At 43.1% G+C, this 19027-nt stretch overlaps 1 protein-coding gene across 1 annotated transcript in view; it reads right to left on the reverse strand.

Annotated features, from left to right (window-relative positions):
• LOC306782110 (proprotein convertase subtilisin/kexin type 4-like) overlaps positions 1-18863 on the reverse strand; it is a gene marked incomplete at its 3' end in the record, with an annotated part of 166964 nt that extends 148101 nt beyond the window's left edge. The window contains exons 1-3 of the mRNA XM_079275303.1: positions 18808-18863; positions 17777-17952; positions 2421-2513 (exon numbers count right to left, since the gene is read on the reverse strand). Coding sequence (XP_079131429.1) covers positions 2421-2513; positions 17777-17947 — 264 coding nt within the window. The 5' untranslated portion in view covers positions 17948-17952; positions 18808-18863. The remainder of the gene's footprint in view (positions 1-2420; positions 2514-17776; positions 17953-18807) is intronic.
• Positions 18864-19027: the final 164 nt, after the last annotated feature.

Raw genomic sequence — 19027 nt, forward strand, 5'->3', positions numbered from 1 at the left:
ACAGAGTCCGTAGTAATAGCTGCCTTTTCAGCACTTTGCAGATCAGCCCTCAATTTCACCGGCCTTTCCTTATTCTTTTCATCCTCTCCATTCTCGTAGTTGTCCGCCTCGTTGCTCGCTTGTACTTCATTCTCAGAAGCTCTCGGAAGCAGTCTCCTTCCACAAAGCTTAACCGGAGAATAATCTCCAATCACCATTTTCACGAAGAGCTTTTTTAACTTTTTCTGCCCTGTTGGCGTCACAACGGGGCATGCTAACTCTAATTACTGTATTATTGTAATACAAGTAGATGAGAGGTTCAGTACATGGTTGCTGTTCACCTACTGTATTTTAAAGTTACAATCAAAATCATTTTAACAGCAAATCTGCTTCAAGCAATATAGAAGAATTTCCAGTCAGGAAAGAAAATGTTTGACTTTGTCTTCCTTCCTCCTGCGGTTGTAAAATAAAAACAATCTTTCTTTCATGTTTACAAGAGAATGTAAAAAAAAAAACATCACAGTTTCATTACGGCTTCAGAGGATGCAACCTGGACGTCTCTCCAGATGGTCCAAAGACATGAATTCAACATTACTTTGCCAGTTGGGAAAGTTTAAACAAACAGCACTTATTTTAAATTCAAAACTTCACAGAGACTTATGACAACAAACAATATTCAGTTTAATTCCACTACATCTAACACCATCTTGTTATGCTTTTGCTCCACAAGTAAGTCAAACCTCCATTGGAACAAATGAATTCCTTTGAAGAGTAGCATGCTTAACGCCTCGTGCGTGGTACCTGGATTGGTATGTAACCACGTTGCTTTAACTAGTTCTGTTTTCACCTCAGTAGGCAGTTTAAACTAACATCAACTCCGTCGCAACGTTACGGCTCACTAAACTTCGCACGCTGCAGTAATTAGCGAGCTCTGTGATGTTACCCACCTGCCGTGCGACGCAAAGTACAGCGATGCTGAGTGGAAAGCAGCACGCAGCTCAGTACAGACAGAGGCCTGGTCAGAGGTGGGTGGATTATAGCTGAGGCTTTGGCAGCGGGCCAGCTACTGTAGCCAACACACAGTAATTATGTTTGGCAACACATAACCCACCATTAATATATCTTCCATATACCCATCATAATATTGACTGTTTTTGAGCTAAAACAAATTACCAAATAAAAATGTTTCCCATTGGTTTCAAGCCAAAAACGATAGGTTCACTTAAGAGAACATAGCCAACACACTGACTTCAATGCATGGTCTCTAAGGATGCAACCGCGCCTTGTTAGGCGACGCAATGTCTAAGTATGCAATTGTTCATTATCCCGAAACATTATTTGTGTAATCCATTCAATTTAAGACTCATTACGAAATGTGGGACATTTTGGGCGCGCAAATTCATTTTCACCGAAAGTTCCGATGGTAGAAAAGTAATTAAAGTTACAGTTTAATGAAATCATGAACCATACATGGAGTCACTGGAGATTGTGCATAAATTACTTCAATTAATCACACGCACACTGATTCAGATGATAACTCTGGATCAGAAAGTTGGGAATATTCACTCTTCTTTTATTCGCTGTCCATTTCTTCCTCTTGCTGGCGTGTTCTGGTGCATGCAGGCGTGTTTTTCCGTGCGTTTTGACGTGCTGCTGCTTTGTGCGTTTTTTGTCTGTGTGTGTGTGTGTGTGTGTGTGTGTGTGTGTGTGTGTGTGTGTGTGTGTGTGTGTGAGACTGAAGGAGCAGCGTGCTGGGGAAAGGGCCAGAGGTCCGGTGCACCCCGGAGAACGAACGGGGCCAAAGCTGCATCCCTGACCCTTCTTCCCGTCCCTCCTCCCTCACCCTGTGCTGTCACGGGATGTCTCCGTGGGTGATGGTTTCCCTGGCAACAAAAGCCCCGTGAGCAGGCTGCATTGTGTGCTCCGAGGGTGATGCAGAACAGTGGGGGGGGGGGGGTATATGAAGTGATATTGGATGGAACAGGCACACAAGCTACACGATCAAGGTAAACAACTTTTAGCCATTACTCACCACATGGCTCTGGGGTTGTTTTTTTTGTGTGTTTTTTTTTTCATCCTTCGCGCTAATCAACACTATACCCTGATTAAAACAGCAACGCCAGCCAAATGAACCTCCATTTGCATATACATGCTGTGTAAAATCAGAACTGATGCCAGAGTGTGAATTCACCTTGACGTGGCCGTGTTAAATGTATCAAACAGTCACGTCTAAGTAGCTGAACGCTCTGATTTGCTGTAGTTACAAATCCATTTCCCGCTGTGTTACACAGACAGTGAGTCAGGCCAAGAAAAAAAAAAACAACAACCTCAGAGCGGCTTCTTTTGGGAAACCTGCAGCTTGGATGCCGTCTCTAGATCCTAAAGTGCGACGGGGATTTTATTTAGCGGTGTGTATTGAATGGAACAGTTGAAATACTTGCCCCTACTGCTGTAGAAAGTCTGCTCTCAAAGGTGGCTCTGTCAGGGCGCCCCCTGCTGTCTCTGAGGGTGTACACGTCCTCCAGGCTGCCAACCTGTCGGCATAGAAACATGTGTTGTGGTCAGGACGTAAAACCATTGAATGGTTTACAGAACACAAGATTTGCTTGGTTGAGCACCTTTCATTGAAGAATTTGTGAAAATATTGTGCCCTCATAAACTCAGATGCGTGGAAAATCATAAAAAGGTTTTCATCATTACAGCGAGACCAATACACATTCAGTGCGAGGGTCGAAACCCATAACGCATTCAGCCTTAATCACCCACATGACCCATCGCACAACATGATATCAGCGTATCCCCTCCGGCCATCTGTCTTGTGTGGGTTTTCCTGCAAGAGGTGGGCCGAAATCAAATAGCACACAGTTTATCTAACCTTATCCTGGGCTTTTCATTTCCAAGCCTTATAAACCGAAATCGTATTGACCGCCTGGGAGAGTCAGAACTAACTAAGTGAAATCTACTCGGCGGCAATTGTGTGCAAGGCGCACGTTGTGTGTGTGTGTTTGTGTGTGCCTTGCTGATTCTATCTCCCTTCACATTCATTCTCTCTATTCTCTGTCCCTGAGGTGCATCAGGGCTGAGACTGCAGAGTAAATTGTCCCAAATTGAGTTCCTTCTTGCCGGCAGATACAGGCCACATCCCGACCGTTTAGATCGAGAGAGGGAGAGAGAGAGCAGGAGAGAGAGAAAACAATCACAGCACACATCACCCGCTTGAAAATGTTCTCTCTAATTTCTCTCTTTGCCTTTCTTTCCCACCGGCCCTCCCCGTCTCTCCCTCTCTTTCCCCCCCTCTGTTGATTTCCCTGCTGCCTCTCTTTCTTCTCTCGGTGCATTATTCTTCTGCTTTTCCCTCTTTATTTCCCTCTCTGTGTGTCTTCCCTCGTCTTTGTCTGCTGAGATAGGTTTACATCAGTCTTTCCTTGCTCAGCTTGGCTTTTTCCTTCCTTTGATGATTCTCTGCCCTCCTGCTTGTTCTTATTCCTCCGTCTTATTCTATCCTATCCTTTCTCCCTCTATCCATTCTCCGCATCACTCCCACCAACAGAACTGCTCTTCCTTGCCCGTGTCCTTTTCTCACCCGCGTTTCCATCCCTCGTTTGCTCTCTCATCCCTCCCTCCGTGCCGGGCTGTACCCGGTGACATGGTACCCATCAGCGCGGACCTCCTGGGTGGGGGAGTCTCGCTCTGACAATAATCGCACAGTAAGTTTATAACGCTGGCAGCCCAGCTGAGCTGAGCTGAACTGAGCACACACTGACTCCCCTGACGCCGGCACACTCCATTTAACTCGGCAGGGGAGCTGCAGGCTGGCTGGGGCAGGGATGAAGCCCGTGACAGGGACGGGGGACGCCATTGGGTTTTTGGGATGGGGGGGGGGGGGGGGGTGATGGAGGGCTGGTGATGGAGCAGTGACTGGAGACGGATATGGAAATGGGACGAGGAAGGGTGGCTGGAGCTGAAACTGTTGCTGCAGAGGATGAAGAGGGGGCAGACTTTAGGTTTTGGACTTTTGGGTTTGGGCAGGAAGTGTTATTTTTAAAGAAGCTTATGTCAACATCTGCATGGAATGATAACTCCTCTCTACTACAAAATTGCTAGCTTTTAGGGTGTTATGTTTGTATTTTTACTGGCAGCAGGATCACATAAACTACTCATCAACTGGAGTCATAAGGGTTCAAGTCTTTGCTGAAGCTACCAGCCCCATGGGTGCTGTAACTACTAACCTCCTTGACCTTTGATCTCACTGGAAAAAACAAGAGAAAAAAGCATTGTGAATAAACACATTTGAACATAATAGCATTATGTCTCTTTAGAAGCAGTGTCTGTGTTACTCTGTGGCGCTCTCCTTGGTCCTGATCCTGTGAGCGGATAGTTACTATGCTGGGTGGTGTCTGTCTGTCTGTCTGTGGGAAGGTTGGCACCAGTACGAAGCGCTTGCCATATCCTTGACTTCACTTGTAGCTTAGTGTGTCATTTTTAGCACCATAGCTTGACAGATATCTTCTTAGAGCCACATTAAAGTTCTGAACCCCACGAGTCCGGCTCAGGTGGCTATTTTCTAATTTATTAGGAAATATCGACCTTTTTTTTCTTTTGTCCGTCTTATATGTTACAAGTAGCCTGACGAGCTAATGACAGGTAATGGATGAATTACAGCAGAAACATAACTTGGGCAGGGAGGCACCGATAGTACTTTTTTCAAACTCCATTTTGAGTACTTGCCAACACAGAGTACCATTATGAGTACGTACTAATACCATTACAGTTCTAACAATAACTTTGTTGCTGACATTTTTAAATGAAACATTGTGTTTTCCAGATACAAACAGAGCATATAGTTATACTAACGTATCGGTGAATCCCTAAATGTTCCCTCATGTTCGTGTCATGCCAGTCCTTTTCTTAAAGACACAGGTACATGCCAGCTTCAGCTATCAGCCTTAGACTCTTGTACAGTTGTAGTTAAATCGGCTTGCTGGTTGTAGAGTTTTTGTTTCGCCAAGATAATAGCTATTTAAGTGATGGTAAATGGACTGCAATTATATAGTGCTTTCATCTTAAGCTCTTTACAATACTCATTCACATTCATGCGCTGACAGCAGTGGGCAACCATGCAAGGCACGGGACGTGGACAGAATGAGACGCCCACCCTGCGATTGGTGGATGACCCGCTCCACCTGCTGTGCCACGGAAGCATCTCGTCTCCTGCCTTTGACTGCACTTTAGTCTCCAGATCTCACACGCAACAGTTTCTAGAGGAACTATTTCCTCTGTAGAAAGTTGTTCCAGCTTTTTATTTTTTTTTTGAATTGCTGTTCAGTCCTTCTCTTGCAATTTTCCATTCACTCCCACTGCACCGAGGTGTAAATCGAGAGGCAAATATCTCAAAACAAATAAAACCAAAATTATTTGGCTAGACAGCTCAGTGAGACAATCTGTTTGTAATGTGTGTGAACCAACCCTTCACAACTGTGAAAGCAGTCAGAGGCCCATAGAAACAGAGAAGCACTTCCTGCTAAATGAGTCACTTTGGCAGCTTGACATTATTGACACTGGATGTGCATAACGCACACATGTGCACACCATCAAACTACAGCTGTACATGAAAATTAGTGAGCAATTTCCATCCCAAAAAAAACACACACACATGCTTGTGCCCTGCCAGAGCAGGTTCACAGCAAAACAATATGAGGCCAATCAGGGGACCGTTGGTATGGCTCTCCCTCTGCTAATGAAGGCACTTTGAAAAGGTAATCTAATTCACCAGCAGCAATTAAGGCTGGGAGCGCCTTGTCACTATCAATTATCCGCTCCTTCACTCATGTTCTCCGGTGTGGACGCCGGGCCTGCCTGACACACAGCACTGTCGGACAAATCAACCCCGTCAGCCAGCCAGTCACTGAGAACACTAATCATGAGAGTTTTCAAACACACACACACACACACACACACACAGTATGCTTGAGTCATTGCACGATGAACTAAGTAAGCTTGACGTGAATTGGGACGTCCGAGCCGTGCAGTCAGAGGTAGATCTATTACATAGCGGATCCATAAACAGTGTAGATAATGGATCTGAGAGACTGCTACTGTAGGGGGCATGACTGATATCAACATCCATCGAATATTGGTTATTTATTCACCTTGCTACAGTGAAGCGTTCTGTTTTAGATCACTTGAATCCTGTCCGAGAATATTAAGGCCCTAAAAACGAAACTTTGCAGACTCATGACCACAGAGTTGTGCTTTATATGAACATTTATCTTTATCGAGCTGCCATTGAGCCAACTGTAAAACAGATCACCTGTGTGTCACCTCCATTTGGTTCCCAATTCATGAAAACAATGGCAGCAGATTATGTCATATAAGTGTGTATATATATATATATATATATATATATATATATATATATATATATATATATATATATATACACACACACATACACACACACACACACAGTACACACACACGTACACATACAGTTACAAATTAAAATTAAAAACCTTGTGGGTCTTTCCAAAGTCAAGACTAATCCGTTTGTGTTCGTCCTACTGCGGAACTTTGTTCCAAACGATCAAAGTTCTGAGGGACATAAACTACTTGAAAGTCCTTCTGAGTTTTTTTTCTAAAGCAAGAGGTGGATGTTGAATCTGTGACACTGATATGGTGCACATGGAGACACAGCACCTTGGCCTATCGCCCTCTTCTCGGACTGAGGACAACACCTCAAATTGACTAGACCTTCAGAGTCCAGACAGAGATATAAGCTGACAGACAGGGCTATTGAAAATGCTCTTCTCAGGGTCCTGATTGCTTAACTGAATCTCTCCAACGAATGACCTTAGTCCAAGGCGCTGGTGAAGAGGGGATTAGCATAACGGCACTGCTGCTGTAAGGAGAGTGCTGCGCAGCTTTCAGAGGATGATACGTGGGCTTGACTATGTTGCTGCAGCACATCAGAAACCCTGGGTACTGACAGATGTTAACGACACATGAATATCAACTTACTGCCATCTGAAATGTAAATTCAATCGGAGATTGTCATGTTTAAGTATTAATACACCATTATTAACAACTCGTGTATGTTCAGGCAATCATTTGGCTATTGTCGTGATTGAGAAATCTTGTGCAAAATAGTTGTGTCCATGAAGAAAAAAGTATGTTTTAAGAATGGAGATTAAATAAAAGACTAGATCATCAAATCAAATGCACTCTCACGTGAGTAGTGGTAACTTAAAGCTCAATGAACAAAAGAAAACATTAGCAGAAAGAACAGGTCTCCCAGGATGCAACATATGGACCCCACTGTCACCACAAGAGGAAATCCAAACTGTAATTTACAGTATTTTGTTTGCCCTATGCAGATTGAAAGCTTAAGCTTTTTATGATTCCAGTGTAGCTGAAAGAAGACTAACATGGTTTGCTTCCCAGTGGGAGGAATTGTATGTTGAATCTGTTCACATCAAGCCTGTTTGCAGAGGTTTATTTGAGTTCATGTGCGAGACGAACTGTGAAAGTAGCTGTATAAAACAGCGACCCTCACCCGACATCGCCTCCCGTCCTCGGTTTAAAAGATTGCAAAGACGACGAGCTAACCACCAACGCGCCTGCATTTCAGCTCAAATGTGATCGGAAAAACAACCGTGTCGGTCGTCTGTATTTGTAATGCGAAAAAGGTAATGCAGATAAACAATACGCTGATTGCATTAACATAATGTCCCAGTCACATTTATGTGCAATTAGAGTCTCCAAATAATCTAACCTGCATGTTTTAGGATTGTAGGTGGAAAGCTAGAGACATAGGGAGAACAGGCACACAGCAGCCAGTGTATTAAAACACAGGACATTCTTGCTGTAAGGCCACACTGCTACTCAACTACAAACTGTATTCACTGGATGATAACCATGACCTGCTCTCACTTCAGATAAGGTACTAAGATGTATGCACAAAAAGTCTGCGTGGACTTTCTGAGGTTCCTTTAAACAGCTGAAAGGTAGTCTCATGCAATATGCTGCACAGTACATTATGATCAGGAAACAAAAACAAGAGCTTGGATCAGCTGCAGATCTGGATATTACTGCTGAGAGGAAGCACTGATAAAAAAGAGCTCCCATAAGGAGTAAATATTGGACTTAAGAATGTTGGACCCCCGACAAAAATCACTCGCAATTATGCGAGTTGGAAGTCAGAGCGAAGACAAAGAAGAATAGCTTTATCAATTGAAGAGCAGAATTGTAATTATCCCATCGTGGCTTTTTTGTTTTAGCATCTACGTTAATGTGCAGCCTCAGGAACAAGAAGAGCAACAGTAAAAGAAAATAACTGGGGCACACGGTACGTTTGAGTTGTAGTCAAGACCACCAAAACAGAGATAATGAAAAAGATTCCAACAGTCCTGAGTCTTGATTTTGGGAAAAATAAATCTGTCACGAAACTGGATTGAATAGTCATTGAGGCAAGTGTCTGATGTTCATTTAACTGTAAAAGCTCATCACAGGAGTCTATTGATGGAAACGGTTGCTAAATGATTTTATCGTGCAATTCCCCCATTATGTCAGGAAGCATTTTTGTTATGTGTAGTCAATGCGTCAGTCATTTCTTTAAAGTAAGTTTAGTTATTCCACATTTTTCTTCACCAGTTTGTTATTGATTCCCAAGGATAAGAAATGGCTTTGGTCCCTCTTCGAGTGTCGAATGAGATTATCATACTGCACAGCGTATCATTGAAAAACCCAAGCGTCACATTTCAAAACAACTCACTTAAAGGAAGAAGCAGATGTAAGGCACCGTGAGTCACACCTGTTCAATAAGAGCGGCAGGTATTGTGATCTAGTGTTTTATCTTTTGTTCCTTAATGTCTGTTTTTTTTTTTACATTTTGTATATTTGTTATGTTTGTGTCCTTTTATTTTCTGTTAAGTTTTTCTTTTTGTTTGCTAAAAGACATTAAAATTGTGACTTGATATGAAGTGTTGTGATGATTTATGAGAATTGTTTGAAACTCCTTTTACCTTTTTAAATCATCTTTGCTGAAGGCCAATCTGCCAACATCGGCATTAAAAGTCTGATGTATTTAGAAACATCAATTAATGTTTTACTTCATATGATACCAGAATAAATGCGAAATGCCGATCAGTTAGCAGAGCCGAAAACTGATTACATTTCTAACTTCTTACTGTACTTCAATGTAGAATATCAAAGAGAAAGCTAACTGCCCTGCACCGAATGCAACTAGCTGGTGAACACAGTGGGACCTTGAGCAGCTTAAGAGCCGGGGTTCTCCCTCCAGAGATGGTGGAGAACAAAAAAAGAGCTAAAAAGGAGAGGGAATATTGGAATATCACCATTCAAGATAAATGCTTATCCCGCCCACTGTATTAAGTTCCTAATAACAACTTTATAAGGTCATAATAACAGGTCGGTGTTCTGTTAAATGGTTGTTTTGCTTCCAAACATATATTTTAAAAAATCAGGTTGTTATATAATTTTCCACATGCATTATGCACATACAAGCATACACACCCATCACATAAACATACATGTTCCCACTTGTCATACCAGCTTTTTGTCTGTCACCTTCCATGCCCACCCACTGATACCATGCATTATAAATTCAAATATTAATTAATTAATTTCTGATAGTCCATAACTTAATTGTTATTCTAGTTAATTGTCCTTCCTATTCATTGAAGCAGCAAGGTTAATGGGAAATGAGTAAAATCTGAGAAACACAAAGGACCAACACTGAAACACCACCGACGAGACACGGAGACATTGGTGGTCACATTGTTGACAGGTGTAGGGATCAGCTGCTGGGATCCAGAGTCTCCTTTTATCAAAAAGCTCAGTGTGACTATTAGCTATCTCTGGTGACCGGTTGAATGTGTCTTGGGCTTTTATTGTAAACGGTAAGAACGGAAGGATTGGATCTGGCCTGCGACTAAAGTTAAAGTATAAGAATAAGAATAAAGTTTGCTGTCTTGGTTCGGATTACAGCGCCTCGCTGTTGCTGTACATTATTATGTGCGTGTTGAATTTATCCGTCCCACACAACTTGAGACCTCGTTTTTTTGCCACGTAATATTCTTGTGTTGTGTGAAAGTATTCATTACAATAACACCATTTTGAAAAAACACCATATTGATGTGTGAATTAAACCCCTGGTGTGTAAAGGCCTAAAGCCTGATGTGTAATCCAGCATCTGATCATCAGTTCAGTAGAGTTGGACTCAGTGTCAGTAGTCTCAGGGCTCAAGCATCCACAGGAAGCATGCCCCGCTGCTGCTGACGGCCTCCGACAGCCAGACAGAAAGAGGAGAGAGCAGCAGAGATGGAGGGAGGGAAAAGCATGAAGGATAAACAAAAACAAACACAGACATCAAGAGTCATTGAAGCAGTGTGAGAGAGCCACGTGAGGCAGCACACCCTATGGAGAAAACAGCAGCTGGTGTGTATACTAACAGCCCTACAGGAGCTGTGGCCTCCACAGCCCCAAATACGGAGAAGCAGAAAGGAGGGATGGGAGGAGGGCCGGGTGATGGAGGGGGATGCTCGGGGCTAAATGGGGTGAGCAGTTAAGCCTTGTTGGTTACAGTATTGGCAGGAAATGCAGGCGATGAGAGGGGGCGTGAGGGGTTCTACAGTCCACATTAAAGTGACAAAAACAGAATCTTAGTGAAGAATTCCACTTTATCTCAACTTCATCACACCTAGGCACTTGTACAAGTCCTCAAAAAACAACAAGGATTGAACCTATGACTACCAAAGTAAATAAACAAACAGGACAAAAATGACATTCGGAAGAAGAAAAGATATCTGTACACAACTACATATTGAAAATGAGACCTTTGTAATACTCTGGAACTTCTTTAAATCCATCGACATCATTTACCATTCTGGCAATTCGTACTTTGGGTAAGAAAAGGAAAAACTGCCAAACATGTCATAAAAGTCCATTCACAAAGCTTATAATAAAACAACAACCTCACAAAATCCTGTTTCCTTTCACTCTCTAAGCTCTATTTAAAAACACGCTCCAAAGAAAAGCTGGCAGTAAAATCCCACAGTAAAGCTATACAACGTGCAATTTTACAGTGTTTCACATCACCTATAAGAGTATTGTGTGTCATCGTGTTTGTGTACTTCTACCACCACTCGCTGCTCTCGTCCACCATCTCCCTTTATCTTCTTTATCTCACTCTCTCGTTCCATTTCAACATTGAAGAGAGTTTTATGAAGGCTAGACTCGGGTGTGCTGAGGCGCTCTCAGTAATTTTCCGACAAAGTGCTTTAATCCATCACACGGCCAACATGTGGCCTCTGCAGCCATACATCATCTCAGCCCGGGGAGAGAGAGGAAGGGAAAGAGAGGGAGTGGTAGCGTAATTTCTGTGCTCCTCCTCCTCACCCCCTTCTCCTTCTTCTCCCGTAAGAGTTTCCCAGTGGTGTATAGTAACGAAGTAGAAATACTTCGTTACTGTACTTAAGTAGTTTTTTTGGGTATCTGTACTTTACTTTACTACTTATATTTCTGTTTACTTTTTACTTTTACTTCACTACATTTTGCAAAGAAAACTGATACTTTTACTCCGATACATTTCCCCTGAAACCTTCGTTACTCGCTACAAAATCAAATCTATCTTTAGAAACAAAATGAATCATGAGAGCAGCGTCGGGGACTGTGGTGGAGCACAGACTGCAAGCCAGCAGGTTTGGTGAATCAGTGGTCCTAGCAGCAAGTTAAATCATTGGTTAATCACGTTAATGCGCAATTGCAAACAAGTGCTCTCAAAGCCGCGGTGTTTTGATTCCCAGGATGCTACATGCTATAAGCTAGCGGGCGACTACATGAGTATAATTCCACTCTACGATGACTGATTTCATGATGGAAGCAGAAATGGAAGCACCTGCTACTCCCGCAACAAACGACGGTGGTGACGAAGACCAACATCAGTGGATCGCTAGCGAGTTAGTGAGCTGAGGAAGTGTTGACAGTTGTGCAGCACTAGTTGGCTAACGTTAGCTGTAGCTGTATACACGGATTGACAGGAGCCGCGAGAGCGCAGCATTCGGGGAATTCTTCGCAGCTGTGTGCAAGCTGTCTGTGACGCTGAACACACCTCTACCTGCCTCAGCGGCCTGTGAAAGGATATTTAGCATCGCAGGACTAGTCTTCACCCAAGAAGAGCGAGGCTGAATTCTCGCAATTTTGAAAACCAACTTCTTTTGAAGATGAACAGGACATGTTTCAGTTTCAAGTAATGACTGGGTTGTTACTTTAGTATTGATCATGTTTTGATATTTGAGTCATGTTGTGGATGATCAGATGGAGTTATGATGGTAGCAGTCGCCCAATTGCAGATTCAGCTTGAGCAAAACCTTTGTATTCAAATCAGGCCCATAGGAGTTTACAAGGCAGGTGTCCTTTCTCAAACCACTGACCTGATGCATCAAGTGGATATTTTTTGCTGAACATAATATTATGCATTGGTCCTCTACATCCTCTAGTCTAATGAGCAGACTTATAAACGCACTGTTACAACTCCTTCATAGTGTCATATTGCTTTACGGAGAATTATGATGATAAGTTCATAGTAGATGCAAAAGTATACTTATGTACAATATATTATGTTGAACATTGTTGCTCCTGGATGGATCACAGCCAACCCAATTATGTTCAACACAGCTCCATGTCCTTGGTCATGGTGCCACAGCACTTAAAAGAATAAACTTCATAATTCTCACAATTCTGACCCTTTGCTTTTTTATTAACAGCATTTACTTGTACTTTTACTTTCAATGAACAGGTTATGATGTTCATTTAATGTTCAGGTTATGATGTACATTTAATATCAGAAAATTACTTTTGACACTTAAGTACTTTTTTACTTAAGTACAATAAATATCAGATACTTTAAGACTTTTACTCAAGTAGTATTCTAAGAGGTGACTTTTTACTTTTACTTGAGTAGTTTTCCAGTAAGGTATCTTTACTTTTACTCAAGTATGGCTTTTGAGTACTTTATACACCACTGGAGTTTCCCACCTGGGAGGGAAACCACATCTCCTCCACATATTCCTCAGTCAAGTCCTCTCTCCTTCTACGAATGAGAGTGAGGCATGAGCAAGGATGGAGCGAGGGGAGGGTCAGTAAGCAACAAAAAAAAATAATAATTAAATGAGAGAGAGAGATAAAAAGAGAGAGAGAAAATGAAAGAGATGGAGATAGCCGTGAGTGAATGAGTGTGTGATGGAGAGAGAAAGAGATAAGGAAAATGGAGAAAAGCTTACTGGAATGAATTAAAATTGGGGACAAAAGCGGGTGAGAGGAAGTCAGACTGTGAGTGTGTGTGTGTGTGTATGTGCGTGTGCATGTGCATGTGTGTGGGGCATGCTATACGCGCAAGGTGTGTGCACGTGTACTTGCATGAGGAAATCGAAATAGGGAGGGAAGGAGTGGAGATGGGGGAGAGAGAAAATAAATAAATAAAAGTGCTGCATTTCCCAGTATGCAGCTGGTGCAGCGTTGCCCTCTGCGTTGCCCCCGGCCCTCACCTGCCTTCCATTTCGCTCTGTCTGCCCTGCTCGCGCCGAGGAGCAGCGGTGAACTCTGGGCCCCCTGACTAATGGAATGGGCCCTCTCCTCCAACCATTAGAGGATTGGTGTCCCTCTCCGCGCCCCTGGGTGCCCCAAGGTACAGAAAAGGGAGAGGAAGGGGCACATTGGCCTTTTTTGCCAGATACACGCACACACACACACACACACACACACACACACACAAACACATACACACACATATGGCCGTAACATAACAGCCTGGAGTAATCCAGCCGGAGTAAGGCTCGACATAGCTTAGCATCTGACTGAGGCCATTTCTGAGGGAGGTTATTCGAAATTCTGAATTGGGTGCGGCGCGACAAGGTTTCAGAAAAAAGGCTCTCTGAATGTGTGCGACGGCTGATCACGAGGAGTTTGTGGGATTTAATTTAGACGGTAAATCCAGTGCTCTACCTCACTTACATCTGCTTTACTCAGATGGAAAACACACCTCGTGAGTACAGAGGGAGATGAGGGGAGGGGGGGGGGGTGAGGCATGGAGCGGATTGGGGATTGAATCTCCTGATGAGCTGATAGCACGTCCGCAGACAGCGAGCCAAGCTGTGGCACAGTAATGGTATGCTAATGATATGGTAATGATATGGTAATCTGCCAGCAGTATTCCGCCTCACTGGAGAGATGGGGAATCTGGGAGGCCTTTCACCATTGGTTGGAGACCAGGGACTTCCTGAAGTCAGAGTTCAAGACAAAAACCCTGCACGGTCGTGCACACACACACACACACACACACACACACTTAATTCTTGAAGGACTGAGCTCAGCTAAAATAAAAACAATGCAATGCTTAGACCTAATCTGCCTCTAATTGGATTTGCAAACTCTTAAGTAAGCAAGAAATAAGACCTGTAAACAATGCAGTATCATGTGATGTAATTTAAAACTGGGTCGGCTGTATTGTAAGTAAGCCTGCAACCTTCTTCTCTTTTAAATCAGCGCGTAATATCAAGCCGCTGCGCTGTTGTTCTGTGCCGGCGTAAAGTGAAACAGAAAATCATCTATTTTAGACAGCGATCAGGTTCTTATTTTCTTTGTCATTGTGTGAGAAACCCTGCACCTGTAATGGCTGGCATTACCTGCCTAGTCAGAGCGTCCCTTTCTCTCTGGCTCATAATGATTGCATTAAAGCACCACATCCTTGGCTGGAGATGAGACTCACCATTGAATGACAGTAATCTTTGAATCGGCGCCGGTACTGCCACACAGCCGTAATAATTACAAGCTTCCTGGGTGCGCTGCGTTTGCCGTGTTTGTTTCTGAACATTAATTCAAATGTTCAAATCAGGGAACGAGCCGATTCCCTCCAATTAAAAAGGGGGAAAAGGAACGTTTACAAACTATAAGCCATCTTTCAACATTTCTAAATGAGCAAGGTGTAAGACAAGTGAAAGATAAACGTGGACGGATAAACTCCATCTCTGACGCAATCAGAAATCATAAAGAGCGACCGGAAAGGCTCTAGAAGAGACACCTTCAAAAAGCAACTACAATGCATCACGGATGCAATGCACAATCTGTCCGTGTGGCATGAAGACATCATCGCGGGTGTTTCGCTTTGTTTTTCCTCTGCATTTCAGAGTTGCAAAATGGATATGTCAACTCTGCACAATGGCGAGACGAGATGACATTTTCCTGGATGCTGAACACTAAATCAAAGAGACCAACAGTATGTTGAGTGCCAGCATGGAGACATTTGATTCCCATTCCGCTCATGCGGCATTACCACTGGAATCCTCCCAAGCTGGCGCAGGGGCTTGTCATATATATATATATATATATATATATACACACACATCATAGCAAATTGTCAAATGCTGGCTTCTCCTTGATATTACTATATTTACAATAGGTTCGACTTAACAAAGGCGATTTGGTGTCAGTGGCATTTAGCATCAGCCTCTGGCGACAGACAGGTAGAAGAAAACCAGTCAGCAGATTGGACCTGGGGGGGATCGTGAACGTGGGGGTTGTTTTAGGCTCTTCTTAGGATATGGTGGATCTGGGTTGGATATATTATTAACACACTTATTGTGTATCCTTGACAATGGATTCTGCAGAATCTACACTGCTACCTAACAAAACACCATAGTGTCAAAGCACCGCGTATGTACATAAATACATGTGTATGAAATAATGTTTTTGCTGTTGTATTAGTGATTACAAGTGGCCACTGCATCATGGGACTATCAGTGGTGTGTAAAAGAGCAGAAAACAATACAGGCAGAGGTGTTTGTGTGCATACATGACGGACAATGACAGAGAGACAGGCAGAGAGGAAGACAGAGACGGGGGTGGACTGCCCAATACACTCCTGATAAAGGTCAAAGAGATGTTTTATTCATGATCCAGGCATCAGCAGCAGCAGCAGAGGCAGCGGGGCCAAGGTTGAAATGAGCTTGCGTCCCCGTCCCCCAGGGCCAGCGGTGCACACAGCCGAACACCAGGCCGGTGGACACTCCCTCGAACTCTTATCAATCATGTCAAAACACACCCACACACACCTCCAGTATCACTTATCAATAACTTCAAATCACAGTTGTTTTTTTAAATTGCGTGCCGTGAGCAAAGATCGATGGAGGAACATGCATCTGCCGCCAAAGAACAAAAGTGTGATATGCTTTAAATGAAGTGACACCAAATCCTGTTATGGGGACTGTTGGAGACCAGGTGAGTGTGACGCAATGTGAGGTTTTCTGTGATCTCTCACCTGTAGGGCTCCATCTATAAGCTGTTATAAACAGAACGAGGAACATCAACAACATAATACTTAAAAATTCAAGATATCCACCATTTTGCTTTACTTATCCCAAGGAAGTTATGGTTCGGTTTGTTATTTTGTTGGATTGTTTGTCAGCAGGATTATGGAAAAATTATTGGCCCGATTTTCATGAAACTTGCTGGAAGGGTGCAGCATGGGCCAAGGAAGAACCTATCACATTTTGGATTTTTGACTTTCATTAACATTGCAGGATGGCCTTGGCGGAGGGCTGCACTCTCCCAGTGCCCTTCTGGTTAGTTTGTTGGTTGGTTTGTCAACAGAATTCCTGAAAGACCCACCGACCCAATATTCATGAAAGTTGGTGGAAGGGTGTAGCATGGGCCACGGAACAACCTGTATAATTTTGGAGCGGATCCGAATCACAGGGCGGAAACACAAAATGTTTGTTCAACATTGCGAGATAGGTTCACAGCCCTGGCTGAGGTCTGTGCCCTTCTAGTTTAAAATGGGACTGTCCATATGCTTTGTAACGCATTCTATAGCTCATCCTCGCTGTATAAGGTCGGGCACTTACAGTCTGTGGGTGCTTGTCCATCTGAACGTTTCATGATGGATCGCTTACATAATGTTTTTTAATCAAACAGTACATTTTATCCCACGAATCTGTGTTGATTCTTTGAAAAGAAGTTAAATAAAAGAATCTCTTTTCAAAATCCTGAACGTAACGGAGCACACCGGCAATGTATGTCAATTCATAAGGTCTCTTACCTTTTAATCTTTCTCACTGTGAATCTTTCATGAAAGAGAATCAGAAGAAGTTCATTCCAAAATATGTTATGCCCTTGAACAGCCTCTTACAATGTTTTTCCACCTAACCAAGGCGCACTTTGAGCCCTTCTTTTTTTTTTTTATTGCAGCCAAGAAGGGTTTTTTTTGAGGGAGCTGACACACTTTCAGACTCAATAACCAAAGTAACCTTTAAAGTATTGATGTGGATAAATCACATGTAGTCTTCTGACAAATGGAAAGATTTCAGCATGACAGATTAAGACTCATGCAAACAGGTAAAGACCCATTCATCTCATAGCCTATTCCACATATAGGAGTTTCTCACAGGCGTAAACTAAGGTTGGCCAGATAGAAGTGTGTGTATTTGTGCACCTGTGTGCCCATCTTAGTGCATGTATGTGTCTGTTCAAATGTGTGTGTGTGTGCGTACGTGCGTGTGTGTGTGTGTGTGTGGACGGCCTACTCTATGCGTCTTTGATCAGATATGAAATATTCAGAAACGCTGCTGTAATTTGATGAAAGTCAGATGTCCCTCAAATAGGAAACAGCAGTCAGCACTTTGTCAGCTCTTTAAGAAATAAAAAAAACAGCAACTGGATTTATAAAATGTAAAAATCCAGGCCCACATGCGGACACAACAACAGGGGTTTTTAAACATGCACTGACCCGTTGTATGAACTCCAGTCTGTGCTGCTTGGCCAGAGCTCTGGCGGCTCCGGTGCCTCCGTCCATTTGCACGGCATAGAAGACGTGGCGGTTGGTCCCACGATGCCCCTCTGTGGTCACTAGATTCCTCTGCAGCAGGCAGCCAAGCACCAGCAGGACTGCACCGAACATGGAGCCTTTCAAAATAAAGATAGAGGAAATGACTGCAGAAAAATGCATTTACTGAAGGTTTTACAAATGAATCTCGATAATGTATGTAATTATGGGACTCTATGTCAACAATTCCTGCATTGCATTGTGATATTAAAAGTGTGTTTTAAGAAGTAAAACCAGTGTGACACCTGAAAGCCATCCATAACATGTATTCGCATAAGCATCAGACAGTGAAGAGATGCGTCCCAGTAGGGTTGCAACTAATGATGATTTTATTTCCAGTTGATGTCCTGGTTACGTTTGATGAATACTTTTAGTATTTTGTCAAGTCAGAAAATTGTGAAAAATGCCTGACATGACATATTCTAGCTGGTTCTGTTTGACCAACAGTCCAAATCTTCAAAGATAATGAATGTATTATCATATATGACAAAGAAACGCATCACATTCTCACATTTGAGTCCCTGGAACCGGCAACTGTTTGGCATTTCTACTTGTAAAAAAAGACAACCAATTACAACAATCTAAATAGCTGCTCTTTCATTGTTCAGTCCGACATCATTTTCCTTTGTAGACTGATACACAACAGTATTCGTACTGGCTACACATCTCTCTCCATTGGTTGTTCATAACAAAGTCTAAAAATTTACATTATGAATATCTATATTAGAAAAACACAAACACCTACGATTTCAAATATTACCATAACACTCTAACAAATACCATCGAGCTGCACAAATGAGTTTATCGAGTGTGGGATTCTGCATCTCAGCGTATTGAACATTGGCAATTGTGAAGCAATTTGCCCACAGCCAACTCCTCTGTACTTCTGCACGAAATCCACAGCGGCTGCCACCTACCGCATGCGAACCACCCACCTGTAGCCACAGAGAGTGGAACGTCCAGGAGAAATCTTTCACCCAGTGCCGATGAAAGCTAGAACTCTGGCATCGGTGGGGGGGGGGGGGGGGGCCCTGAGCGAGACAACACACTCTCTCCGGTTCCCAACCCACACATTAATCTCCTGGCCTTGATGCAAATGCTTCTGAGAGCAGAAAAGCAGCGGCACTTTCGCAGTGTGAACTAACTTCCCTCTTT

Source organism: Melanostigma gelatinosum, assembly GCF_949748355.1.
Source record: "Melanostigma gelatinosum genome assembly, chromosome: 9".
NCBI classification, from domain to species: domain Eukaryota; kingdom Metazoa; phylum Chordata; class Actinopteri; order Perciformes; family Zoarcidae; genus Melanostigma; species Melanostigma gelatinosum.